The 14,454-nt window shown below is 43.1% G+C and overlaps 1 protein-coding gene across 7 annotated transcripts in view; it reads left to right on the top strand.

Moving 5' to 3' along the window:
• The window catches only part of NBEA (neurobeachin), a 564,577-nt gene that overhangs the window by 168,447 nt on the left and 381,676 nt on the right, over nt 1–14,454 (top strand). For all 7 annotated transcript variants that reach the window (XM_083169798.1, XM_083169794.1, XM_083169792.1 and 4 more), the window contains exons 9-13: nt 2,564–2,761; nt 5,116–5,249; nt 8,664–8,772; nt 10,487–10,639; nt 11,194–11,362. In XM_083169798.1, the coding sequence (XP_083025924.1) occupies nt 2,564–2,761; nt 5,116–5,249; nt 8,664–8,772; nt 10,487–10,639; nt 11,194–11,362 (763 nt within the window). The remainder of the gene's footprint in view (nt 1–2,563; nt 2,762–5,115; nt 5,250–8,663; nt 8,773–10,486; nt 10,640–11,193; nt 11,363–14,454) is intronic.

The following is a 14,454-nucleotide window of genomic DNA, read 5'->3' as shown; positions in this document are numbered from 1 at the left end:
CGATTCGGATGAATCGGGCCGTGAAATCGTCCCAAATCGCATATGGTGACATCCCCTCCGACCCGATGCGCGGCCCCGTGCGCATCGGATCGGAGATGGGAGGTCGGACGGGCTGCACATAAGATTTGCTAAATCTTATGTGCTGCCCGGAGCCGTGCTCCCCCACAACAGGGGACCTACCAGAGTCAGGCGCAGGGAGCCGGGCAGCATCAGCGGGAGCAGGGGGGGCGGCGCAGAGTACCAGGGAGCCGGGCAGGAGAAGACGCTGCAGCAGCAGCACTTAAAAAAAAAAAGGGCCATACAAACGCATAGGAAGCCATTCATTGGCTGAGACCTCTCTCAGCCAATTGCTGATTGGCTGAGAGAGGTCTCAGCCAATCAATGGCTTCCTATTCGTTTGTATGGGGTTTTTCTTTTTTTTTGGAAGTGCTGCTGCTGCATCATGTTCTCCTGCCCGGCTCCCTGGTACTCTGCGCCGCCGCCCCCCCTGCTCCCTGCCCAGCGGCTTCCTGCCCAGCTTCCTGCACCCTGACCCCCGCCCCCCCTGCCCACTCTCTGTTTGCGGGCATATTCCTGCTGCTGTCCCCCGCTCCCATTGTCCCTGCAGCTCCCCGGGAGTGGCATGTGATAAATCGCATGCGATTTATCACATGCAAAACTTGGCACATGAAGTGCCATCGCATGTGATCCCTCCCGGGGAGCTGCTGGGACAATCGGGTCCGACTTGTCGTTATGACAAGTCGGACAAATGTAAGGGGGCCTTAATAGGATCGCATGAGATACATTGCATGCAAAAGGACGGCATACAATGTATCGATCCTGTCCCCCAGGAAGGTCCTGCCCACATTGCATGCAACCAGTTGGTGAGATACATCTCGCTGGTGTATGGGCACCTTGAGACGTTGTAGGCTTCAATGAAGAAAATTATTTTAACGACTCATTTGGCTACTGATGGCAGGTCTTAGGGCTTGGACTGCATTCCAGGGAATGACAGCAGCATGAAGGAGTTCAAGAGTGGGAAGTGGTCATCAGGGAGTAGGAGAGGAGGAGTGGGAAGTATTGTGATTGAGCGATTTATAGATAGGAGGGAGAGCTTTAAATTTGTTTCGAAGTGGGTCAAGGTGCCATTAAAGTGACTGACAGGTTAGGGCAAAGAGACAGAATAACAAGGCAGGTATCAGAGCTGGGGATTGAAGGTGGATGAGAGGAGGGACGGGCAGAAAGTAGGGTTATATTAGTCAAGATAAATGATAAGTTTTAGTAGCATAAGTTTTAACTGCAGGATTGGGGGAGAGCAGAGTCTGTTGGGGTAAATGCCCAACAACATCTCCCTCTCCTATATTCCCCAAGTCCTTTATTAATAAAGAGGCCAGGCTGAGGGAAAGACCATAACTTCAGACTTGGAAATATTTAGTTTCTGTAAGTGTTGTGACATTCAGGATGAAACGGCCTACATACAAGATTTGACATGGGAAAGACAGAGGGAGAAATATCAGGGTGGAAAGAGAGGTATCTTTGGTATCATAGAGGTTAAAGTGGAGGCCAAATGAGCTGATGAAGTCACTTAGCAAGGTGGTGTAGAGGGAGAAAGGAAGGGAAGGTGGGCAAGTACAGATCCTTGAAGGCCCCAGAAAAAAAGAGGAGGAGCTGTAGAGGTTGGTGTTGAAGATGGAGCAGGAATAGTAGGAGATGGGCCAGGAGAGATCAGAGTGATGGAGTATGAAAGAGAAGAGTGTTTGTGTTTGAAAGTTACTATGCGTTCAAGCTGTAGAAGAATAGTGATCTAGTCTTTGGATTTTTCCATAAGGAGATCATCAGACTGCTGTGTACAGGGTATGGCAACATCCCAGAAGTCTGCTCAGCATACAAGTTACATCTGAATCCTGTGTTACTAAATACTACTGATGCTCTTTCCAGGATCACCCACCTGAGCGTTCCCTACATTTTCTTTTAGGCTATACTTTTGTATTGTTTATCCATTCTACATATATGGCCTCTGCGTGTCCACTCCTGCAGCCGTTCTGGGTAGAGGCTTTAACTACAATTAGCAAAGTAATAGGGACCACTATTACTGCTGATATGTTGGTAGCCTTCTTTCATTTCTATCACGGAGACCTATTTATGGGCCATATTTTGGTGACCGCTAAAGCTGCTGTCACCCAATCGTGGTGGTATGCCACTATACCCAGACTGTTAGTTGAAAATAAGATCCAGAAACATTGTGTTTTTGAAGCAGCAGAATGAAGTCCTGCATCATCCCCTCATGAAATGATTTAGATGGAGGGGCTACAGCGCAGTTTTTACAGTTGACCGATTGACCGATCTGTTTTAGATTCACCTTAGATGTTTGTGTTACCCAAATGTGTTAGATTGTACTTCCAAGTTATGCTTTTAGTGCTATGATTCTTACCCTGGTTTGACCTTGAAGATGTTTCCGTGACTAGAATGCTAAGCTTACTGTAGTTATGGGTTTTAAATGATAACATTGGAATAAATTGTTAACTTTTGGTATAAATCCATTGTGCAGTGTCGTCATGTAAGATCCGTTGCTTTCTCTTTTTAGAGTACATTCAAATTTAAATCTGAGAGTGATATTCACCTGGCTGAGCATCACAAGCAGGTTCTGTATGATGGGAAACTAGCAAGCAGTATAGCATTTACTTACAACGCGAAGGCCACGGATGCCCAGCTCTGCCTTGAATCGTCACCAAAGGAAAATGCTTCTATATTTGTGCATTCACCCCATGCATTAATGTTACAGGTAAGTCATCCTTATACTTCATTACTGCAATTATCATACGTCACATACCCTTACATTTATCGGATGGTTTTTCTTGTAAGTTTGAAGCATAAAAAAAGACCAATATGGTGCTAGGACTTTTTACTTACATTTTAATTTACCACTAGTATCACTTACACCAAAACTGCCGGTTCGCATCCGGGTTTTTGGAACCGAATGGGACCCGGCAGTTGTTCCCTTTTACACCTTTTTGTAGCCCCTGCCCAACCTCCGGACTGACCTCAGGGCGCTGCGGCCCGGTGGTTGGGGGCTCTCTGATTGGTGGAAATTGGTCCCTGGGTTGGATGACCCGGGTTACCCATTTACACGGCCCTGACTCCGAGGAAGCCCCATATCCGTCCCTGAACATTTGCCGGGTTGGACACCGGGTAACAGGACCCGGGTTTTTTTTGTTTTTGTAAACCAAGCCCCGGCCCGGACTGGAGCGGCAATAACCCGGGTCGCGGCTCTGGTGTAAAAGGTGTATAATAGGCCCAAACCACACTTGTAAAAGATTTATGAAATCGGTTGTGTTGCTCCATGTAGCACCACATTGCAAATGATGAATTCTCCTTATGAATAGCTGCTTTTCGATCACGGTGCTACTTGCTGGGGCTGTTGGGCTGAATACCGAGTACAAGGGGGCACTGGGATTAAAGAACAATTCAGATGTGTTGTGTTGATGTGCAGCTGACCAGGCAGCCATGCAGATTATGATTGTTAGAGAATGCCCAGACATAGAGAAAGGCGCATCTGTTGCTTACCCACCCAGAACATCACTAGCTCGAAATAGCTCCTGCGAGAGACTGAATCATATTACATCTTACCTTTCTGCACAAAGAGAAATGACATTTGAAGGAACGGTCTGATACATAGTTCTCTATGTGAAGGCAATAGCCAGCATTATCGTTTTCTCTGGAAATTGTGAATTATGGCCTAGACATTGTCAGTTTATAAACCGATATTTATATAATATTTAATTTAGTCAGAAGGTTTTAACCCTTTGAGTGCCAAGTGAATTTGTCAAAATTGCCAAGCAAACATTTTATTCATCATAATGACCTGTAATATTTGCCTTTATATAGGAAATATAATTTTTTTTCATTTGAATTTATATAACAAATGTGAGTGATGCTGGCATCTTTAGCCTATATTATGCGCATCTCTCAGAGATGTCAGCATTTTTAGAAGATATTTTTGCACATCTCTCAAAAAGGATGTTGCCACTAAAAGGGGTAAAAGCATAAAAGTAATATGCGGGGCTCCCCCCACTCTCCGCTGCTGACACTATTAATTTCCTTTCTCTGCTTCTCCACTAACCCTCCTTATTATACTTAAGCCCTCATGCTTGGATGCAGGCGATTCATGCTTGGATGCAGGCGATTGGTCACTGTTTCTCTCTACTCACTCACTCACTGTCTCTATCTTTCTGTACTTCAATGTCATCTGCCCAACCCCTCTTCCTCCTTCTCACTGTCGCCCACCCAACCGCTCCTCCTCAATGTCTTCACCCTCTTGTTATATCTCTTCCCCTCTGTTGTATCTCTTCCCGCCACTGCCCCTTTGGCTGTCTCCTCTTCACCCTTTCCTTACTTACTTTCTCCCATCCACTCCATCTAATTTGCAGTCTCCCATCCACCCCATCCGATGTTGCTACTGTATATACCTTCTCCGTTATTGCTTCACTTTCCGCAGCTTCCCCCTTGCTGGTTCCCTTTCCTCCACTCTCCCTTTGCTGATTCCCTTTCCCCTGCTCCCCTCCTGCTGGTTCCCTTTTTGTCGCTCCCCTCTTGCTGGTTCCCTTTCTGCCACTCCCCCTTGCTGATTCCCTTTCTGCCGCTCCCCCTCGCTTGTTCCCTTTTCGCCACTCCCCCCATGGTGGTTCCCGTTCACTCCTCCCCTCCTTTGCTAGTTGCCTTTCACCACCCTTGCTTTTTCTCTTCCACTCCCTCCCTCCCCCTCCCTGCCTACCTTTCCCCCACATCTTGCTGTCTCTATTATGCCCCCTCCATCACCTTCTCCAGAACAACCTCCGTCTCTCTTCTTTGTCTAAAGAGCAGAGTTTATGAAGAATAACGCAGACTAAATGCCACATATATTGTCATTTGCAATCCAAGGTATTCTGTTTAATAGACCACAACATTTTGCAGCGTTATCCGAGATCTCTGCTCTGTGACATTAAGTAATTTGTGTAACAATAGATGTAGAACACGACCACATTCATTGATTGCTAGAAGAATAACTAGTTTCAATAATGTTTTTGTTTTTCCTTCTGTTTCATGTTTTGCAAGTGTGTAATATGTGTCATTGTGTCCTCTTCTTCTCATTGGTCTTAGGATGTAAAAGCTATTGTAACGCACTCAATACACAGCGCAATCCATTCAATTGGGGGCATCCAGGTTCTCTTTCCACTCTTTGCACAGCTGGACAATCGGCAGCTGAACGACAGTCAGGTGGAAACCACGGTCTGGTAAGGAGCTGCAGATCGGTCTGTACATTATGTGATACAAACCTGCTTTTGTACGGAGTTTAATGGTTGAAGACAGTAGCCCAAGGAAGTGCTTTGTGCATTGCTTGCATTTTAAGAAGGTTAAACGTGAGCATCTATAAAGAGATTGAGGTTTATTATTGATTTATAGGAGGCCGTTCCAATCCATCCCTACCAGCCACAATAGAATGTGCAATCCTCTGAGTAAATGCACTCCCGGGAATACATAGAAATCATTAAGCGATTCTCTAATAGCAATGCAGAAAGCTCCACAAGACCAATCACACATAGTGTAAAGTAGTGATGGAGGCGCTCTTCAGCACTGACAGTGGGTGATATATTTTGGTTTGAAACACACCATCTGGGCAATGGTCAAAAAACAAAATGATATTTAATGTTGTGAACATGGCATTTAGGGGCAGATGTATTAAGCCTGGTGAAGTGATAAAGTGTAAGGCGATAACGCACCAGCCAAGCAGCTCCTAACTGCCAAGTTACAGGCTGGGTTTGAAAAATGACAGAAGCTGACTGGCTGCTGCGTTATCACCGGCCACTTTATCACTTTTCACGGCTTTGTACATCTGCCCCTCAGTGTTGTTTCCTTCCATATTGATTTGTACATTGTGTTCCAGCACCGAGCATGCTGGGAGTTTTTGGTTTAGCAGCAGACTTAAGTATTTAGCTTAAAGGGAAACGAACTGCCAAACTGAGATGTTCAGATACAAATCTTAAAGTATAGAATTCTAGTTTAGAGTTAACCTTTCCCTTCCGCTGCATTTATTATATAGTACCGCATCCGCTTCCAGCAACTTGCACTGCTACATCTATGGGACAAGGTAATAGTGGTACCTCGTGCAAATTACGTTATGTGAGTGACTCTAAGTGTCTATGAAGAGCACGTCTTCCAAGATGTCAGTCCCTGTTTCCCTGTTCAAAAAAGAAAAAAAAAAACCATGTTGAGCATAGCCTTTTTACAGTGTCGACCATTATGGTCTGTCAGCCATCTGGATACCGGTAAATCTAGCGTAGTCCATGTCCGCTTACAGAAGCTCACGCACCACTCTTCTTCTGCTGTGTGGCATATAGAGGCAACATCTGTAGCTTTGTCTTTTTGTTATTAAATTACCTGCAACGTTTTTTTTTTAATAATGAAATAAAATAGGTTATTTTAACTAGACCTGCTCTGTAATAAAAGGAAATGGCTAAATGAGTCATTTGTTCTCTAAAACAGTAGAAGCATCAGGTGAAAGAACCGACCCCTATTTTAGATTTTTCGTCTTCTGTAATATTCCCACCAATAATGTGCGAGAATGTTCTCTATCGCAGCTATGGACTGGGGGATCACTTTCTGTAGCATTTCCTCATGTCTGCTATACCTGTCCAAGCAGCCCGGTATTTTATGTAGTTCACAGGTACTAAAAAAAGGAAAAAAAAAAAAGTACTTGTGAAGTAGAAGTGGCCTCTGTCCCCCAGCATGGATAAAAGCATTTAGCTCTGCAGCTGAAGCTGCTTTCCAGTAGTTGTAGATTTAATAGGAATATCTTCAAGGCTTTCTGTAATACAGAATGCGATATGTCTACACTCTGATATAAAAAGTCCTGTCTCGGGTCTTGATGCTCACACTTTTACAGACGTTTCCTATAAACTTTCTGTTCATTGCCTTTCTCCCCAAGGAAACAGCTTCATTCTCTCGCAGGCTAAATAATCTCCTTAACAGCGACAGTTACAGAAATATGGCAGATTATAGGGGCTATAATGTATGAATTTGCAGTTACAAATGGCTTCTTGAAAGCGCTTAGTGAATGCGTGGTGCCGGATTCATTTTGAAACTGCATTGTTACAAGAAGAGATCATGTACAATTTGAGGCCATGCCCATTTATGTACGGAAACTACATTTTGGGATTTGAGACAAAAAGATAGCCGATGATATTGTTCCTTTGCTCAGCTTGCCATATAGATTGATCCATGCACAAAGTAAAAAATATAATACTGACTTCCAGTTTTATGTTCAGTAAGTTAATAATAAGACCCTTAAGTTGGGTATAAACTAGACACTTTTTGTTATGTTTTTGCCAATTTGATCAAAATAATAAACTTGGCAGCATCCGCTGTTGGACAACATTCCTAGTAGGACCATGCTAGCCCCACCACCAGCACTCCTTCGCTGCCGGCATCTGAGAGTGTGCACTTGCCGATGCTGTATCCAGATGATCTGAGTGGGTACATAGGTCACCGGGAAGTGGTAATATTGTATTAATATAGAATGTCAAAGTTCTCCTTCAGTATACCTCCGGGCATCAGTTTACATTGTGAATGTTGACATAGGGAGGTTGTCAATTAATGACTATTTTTTCCGATAGTTGAAAAATCTGCACTTTTCAACGATTTTCGGTGGAATTTGCATTTGACCTATTTAATTAAAGTGCTAATTTTCCATCTGCCATAAAAATCGGCACATTCAGAAAACGTGGATAGGTGAATTACTTGCCGATCCACATGTTTTAGTTGAAACAAAAGGAAAACTGCATCAGTAAAAAAATGGCAGAAAATGGCCGCAATTGAATAGGGACAGTCTGTTTTTTGGTTAGCCCCCAAAAATGGACTAATTGAATACCTCTGTAGTGTCATAGTGCATGTTTTGTGCATTTAGGCCTTAACTGCAGCCTAACGCTAACATGCTCTTTAAAAATGATGCCGGTTGACCTTCACAATATTGATGTTAGGTGCCGTTTTGGGCCATCTTCCTGTTTATACAACAGGTTTCTGAATCTTTGATCTCAAACACGTGGTTATAGCTGGCAGTGGTAATCGGAAGGAAAAGGAATATAGCGGTTGGCACTGGCATGATGTGTTTTATGCTTTTATATGTATTGTAGGATATTGTAAAATAGTATTTAACAGCTAGATATCTCCCAGTAATTGTGCTATCTTCATTCGCTCGCTGCCTTTTCTACAGAGCATCTTTCTGTTCAATTACCCAAAAGGCGCCAAGCAGCACATTGTACATAACTGCATCTCTCCCGAGGACTTTCCTGCGGCAGTAAGAGCGCTAGAGATTGCCATCTCGGTGCGGAATTCCTGCTGGCAGGAAACAAAGCTGCCTGAATCTTCCACATAGTATCCAACATATATAATTCTGTGAAGAATTTCTTTGCATGAGCGGTTTCTCAGCCAGCCCTAAATGTTGCTTACAGGTAGCGTGCTCGCTGTGCCACCCTCTGGGCAAAACCCATTCATTTCTAAATGGCAGTGTGTAGGAAAGCAGCAGAACAAGTGCCCATGTGATGCCAACCTTACACCAGGGCATCTTCCTGATTATTATCAGATCACAGACTCTTTTTAAATCAAATGTTTATTACTGTAAAGCAATGGGAGTAAACGCGATCTCTTTCCAGTGCGACCCTCCTGGCTTTCTTGGTGGAGCTGCTGAAGAGCTCGGTGGCCATGCAGGAGCAGATGCTGGGGGGAAAAGGCTTCTTGGTCATTGGCTACCTTTTGGAAAAGGTGAGTTTGTGACATACATACACTACACAATGTAGGTTCAGTGTTTCTTGAATGAGTTACCTTATTGCCATGTGATGAAAGCTATTTATCCTATGGCATCTAGGGGTTGGTTCCCTAAGGTGTGAGGAAGAGGGTGAGTTGCCATTGCAATGCTCCAGCAATGTATCTCAGTCTACAGATCAACCTCGCCTCTATGGGGCAGAAAACAAATTCATGAAGAGCTGCAGAGACTTGCGGTGCCAAGATAATTGCGTAGATAATTGAATTGACCCCTTGATATCTATTTATTTTGCTGTATTACATGGCAGGTTCATAGCTGTGTGTCCTCACAAGACATCATGCTATAACCCATATACAGTAACTTCAATGTCCCATCTGATAGGGGGGGCACAGATTGCATTATTGTAGCATTGACCCAATATAGGATGTAGCAATGCTCATTATCCTTATTCTAGAACAGTGATGGCTAACCTTGACACTCTAGCTGTTGTTGAACTACACATCCCAGCATGCCCTGCATCAGTTTTAGCATGGCTAAATAGTAAAACTGATGCAAGGCATGCTGGGATGTGTAGTTCAACAACAGCTGGAGTGTCAAGGTTAGCCATCACTGCTCTAGAACATTGTGTAGATGAGCAACAGAAGCAGATCTACGGCTTGAACTCGCATTACGTAACCTCATCATCTATTATTAAGGCAGATTTATCACAGGTACATAAGAATTCATCTCCTCCTAGATCTGTTAAAATAACTGTAAGCTCCGAATCCTGTTGTGTGTGTGTGTGTGTGTGTGTGTGTGACTGTGTGTAAACTTGTATCACTCCCAACGCTCTTCCCATGCGACCATGCAAGATGGAGCTTAGGTCCATTGGAATCCTTTGGTAGTGGTGTTGCTGAATGTTGCCTTCTGGTCTTGTGTGCCGTTGTCTCATTTGCTGGATAATAAGTTGTAATACTTAGATATCTGTCCCCCCCAGATTTGTTATACTATGACTCATTGTACTTGCAGTGCGGCTTCTCCTCTCTGCGTGGAACCCAATACCCAGCTTCTTACTTCCCTAGGAAACGCTGGACCAGATATTTTAAGCCTGGGAAATTGATAAAGTGGAAGTTGATAACAGCAGCCAATCAGCTCATAGCTGCAGTGTTACAGGCTCTGTTTAAAAATGTCAATTAGGGGCTGATTGGCTGCTGCGTTATCACTGGCCAATGTATCACTTCCCCAGGCTTTAAACATCTGCCCAGTTGTGTGGGCCTGAATAATGTGCAGCTAATCCATTCACTGAGATCTAACAATTATGCATCATATTGTAATTATTTGTTGCTTGAGACAACAGAATGCTTGCCTTATCTATGGCTATACTGTATATAGGGGGCCATTCAATGGTATATTACATACATGGGATTGGTAGCTTGCTTGTACTGATATAATAATTCAGTGTAACACTATCACGCGATCTGGACATGATGAGATCCAAGAAACAGCTGGTTTGTGCTCTTGAATAAAAACACTGTATGAAACATTCCCTTAAGTTTGTTTTTCTATGTATGCTTTAAAAATACACCAAATGCCAGTCACAGAAGTATGAAAAATGTCAGATAGTCTTTACTGCACTGAGTTTGGTGTTATAAAATAAAAAAAAAGAAGTGTGTAAAGAAGACTGTGTTTCTTGTGTTCTGTGGTGATGGATTTTTATGTTGTCTTCCCTTATAGTCCTCCCGGGTTCACATAACAAGAGCTGTGCTGGAACAGTTTCTGTCATTCGCAAAGTACCTGGACGGATTGTCTCATGGGGCACCTTTACTTAAGCAGCTTTGTGATCACATCCTCTTCAACCCTGCCATCTGGATACACACTCCAGCAAAGGTATCGCACCTCCAGCAGTGCTCTTATGAGGGGCGTTTCTGCCTAGATTTCTGGCTATATGTTCTTAGTGATGTCTGCTTATTACAGCTGGTGTCTGTGAGCAATGAGACACATGGGCTCAGCAAGTTTCTTAACGGTCTTTTGTTGATGCAAACCAGTTAAAATTAAAGACGTAACATTCCCCTAATCAGAATTTTAAGGGATGGGAAAAAAAAAATTGTAACTTGTATAGGAATGGTAACCTGTGACTGTCAATTTGGGGGAATTACTAGACCTATATATTTAATCCTGTACTAACCCAAATTCTTCTGGTTTCTGCTCATTTATAGTGTACTGAGAATACCAACTAGGACATTTTAGAAATCCTGCACGGGAACAGAGGACATTAACCAATAGCAGTCAGTTTGACATCTGCTGACACTATAAAAAATTAGACTAAAAAAGATGGCAGGACGTAATTGGTTATCATGGGTTACCCATAAACAGCTAAAGGGTATAGAGGGGTGTGCGGTGTTGGCCATGATTTTAAAGTACTCTTTTTTTTTATGTTGCAGGTGCAGCTTTCATTGTACACCTATTTATCAGCTGAATTTATCGGCACTGCCACTATATACACCACCATCCGTAGGGTGGGAACAGTATTACAGCTCATGCACACTCTGAAATATTACTACTGGGTTGTAAATCCTACAGACAGTAGCGGGATTAATCCCAAAGGCCTCGGTAAGTAATGCCATGTGCTCTGTACTTTGTATATGTTCCCTCTAACAGTGGCACATTCACTGAACCTCAAGCCATGTAATATCTGCCCATTTTAACTTCTACATATGTTATTACTTCTTTGTATGCCTATCCCATAGGGTCATGGTGTAAACTGTTGACCGTGTAAAGATCAACGGTCAATAGTTTGACACCAAACAGTGATCAACGGTCAACACAGGAAAAGTCTGACGAGGTTTTTGGGTTTAAAATTATAGATTACCGCTCATGGAGCCCAAGTTAGTGTTTGTGCCCCCTCGCATGGTTCCCTTTATTCACCATGCTTCAGGTCGGATGCCTCAATGTGCTCGGCACGCTTTACTGTTCACGATCGAAGTCCACATGGAAGTATGAAAAACAAAATTAGCCTCATGCTTGCCTTTTGCTTCGTTAATGTCGACCATATGGTGCCGACCTACAGTATTAACTGTCGACCTATGGACCGGATAGCATCATATAGAACCAGAATGCCAACCTTCATGACGTAGACGGCTGTATAGGGTGTAGGCCACCAATATTCCATTAGGGGTTAAGAATATGACTTAAGTATATTTCAGACCTGATGTTTAATTCCATCAGAAAACATTGTCCGACACACTTAACCGCTACAGTAAAATAGGTAGTTTTACTCTAAATGTCACACAATTCTTTTAAACAATATTTAATTGATGCCCATAAGTGCACACAAGTCTTCAGGTGCCCAGACACACATACGATCTGGGCACTTCTCACCCAATTCTGAAGAATTGGGCCAAGAAATCTGGTGAAAAGTGCCCAAATTGTATCTGCCTAACCTCAGATTCTGATCCGGAGCGCGGTCCCGAGCTCATCGCATCGGAGCCAGAGATCGCAAGGGTTGCATGTAGGATTTGCGGATCCTGCAGCCCTTGCTGGGATTGTGTATGATATATCATATGAAAAAGGACCACTCATGATATATTGCATGGTGGACTTTGGATATATAGGCTTTATAAGCATCAGAGCACCTATATTCTATCCAGAGGAACCATGTGTCCGTGAAATCAGAAAGTTTATTTGCAGAGGATAGTATAATGTCCTCCATAGACATAAAGTAATTTAGCTTTAAAAAACAATCTTTGCACTTGAGTGGAGTGAAGGAATTCCACAGGAAAGGAAAAGAGACGTTTTACATTTCTACCCCTTTCACACTGAACATCAAATTACTAGGTGAAGCAGTTCTACGCAGTAATTTGTTCTGTTATAAGGCTCAACACAGGTCTTAAATCCCAGGGGTGAGATTTAATAGGATGAGAGATTTGGGAAGAAATCTCCAGTTTTTTTTAAAGTGGCAATCATTTACACTGCAAAACCAGCTTGATTTTGCAGTGTAAATGATTGCTGCTTTAAAAAAACTGGAGATTTCGGTACTTATGTAGTATCTGGGCTGCCGATATTTTGATTGTATGCCTTAAGTTAAGGCATACAATCAGATGCGATGCGATGCGATATCGCATCGCATCGCATACGATGCGATGCGATGCGATGACCCGATTTTTCCATAGGATTCAATGTTAAAATGGACTGAGTCCATTTTAACATGAAATTCAATGGGAAAAAGGGGTCCTTTTCATACCCCTACTATCCAAGTGGGCATGGAGTTGGATATAAACCTGTGGCGAGCGTAGCGAGCCACCGAGCCCGAAGCGTGGCGAGCGAAGCGAGCCCCGCGAGGGGACGGTATTCTGTGTCCCCTCGCGGGGCTCGCTACGCTCGCCACGCTTCGGGCTCGGTGGCTCGCTACGCTCGCCACAGGTTTATATCCAACTCCATGCCCACTTGGATAGTAGGGGTATGAAAAGGACCCCTTTTTCCCATTGAATTCCATGTTAAAATGGACTCAGTCCATTTTAACATTGAATCCTATGGAAAAATCGGGTCCATCGCATCGCATCGCATCGCATGCGATTTGGTCGGGTGCGATGCGATGCGATGGACCCGATTTCAAAATCGGCAGCCCAGTTACTACATAAGTACCGAGATTTCTTCCCAAATTTCTCACTTTCTGAATCTCTCATCCTATTATATCTCATCCCAGGTCTCTGACCCTGGTCGGGTTGACCCTTTTTTTCGCTAAAGTAATACCCGTGTAATTCAGCAAATTACCGGGTTAACATTTTTAACCAAGTCATTTGCTGCTCAGTTTAAAAGGGGGTCAGACTGGCATTAGACACAGGTGTCTTGTAATGGCCAAGTAGACAGAAGGCAGGATCTGCTGGTAATGTCCACATGGCTGAAAAGCATCGTCAATATCTGTTAGGTGTGGATGGAAACATAGCATGTAGTAGGGAGGGTGCTTACTCCAGCACATTCCAATCATGTATTGTAATTCCTTCACCATCACAGAAATACAGCCAGCATGAGCCGCCTTCCATTCATTTTTGGATAAGGAGAGGATTAACCCCTTCCTGACAGAGCTAGTTTTTGCGTTCCTGACAGAGCCATTTTTTTCAAATCTGACATGTCTCACTTAAGTGGGGATAACTTTTTTTTGCTTTTACTTATCCCAGTGATTTTGAGATTGTTTTTTCGTGACACATTGTACTTCAAATTAGTGGTAAATTTGGGTCGATACAGTCTGTGGTTTTTTGTGAAAAATACCAAAATGTCGTGAAAAAATGGAAAATTTAGCGATTTGCAAAATGTTAAATTTTCTGCTTGTGAGACAAATAATCATACCACTCAAAATAGTTAATAACTAACATAGACCATATGTCTACTTTATGTTGCCATCATTATTTCAACTTCCTTTTCATTTTTTTGGACACTAGGAGGCGTAAAATATGAATAGCAAATTCTCAAATTTTCAAGAAAATTTCAAACACTGATTTTTTTAGGGACCAGTTCAGTTCTGATGTGACTTTGAGGGACTTGTATGTGAGACACCCCCATAAATGATGCCATTTCAAAAACTGCACCCCTCACAGTATTCAAAACAGCATTTTGGAAGTTTGTTAACCCTTTAGGTGTTTCACAGGAATTAAAACAAAGTGTAGGTGAAATTTCAAAATTTCATTTTTTTTGCAGAGTTTCAATTT

This window comes from Crinia signifera, chromosome 2 (genome assembly GCF_055691185.1).
Source record: "Crinia signifera chromosome 2, ASM5569118v1, whole genome shotgun sequence".
NCBI lineage: Eukaryota > Metazoa > Chordata > Amphibia > Anura > Myobatrachidae > Crinia > Crinia signifera.
The sequence above is the reverse complement of the archived record's forward strand: the minus strand, read 5'-3'. Positions and strand labels throughout refer to the sequence as shown.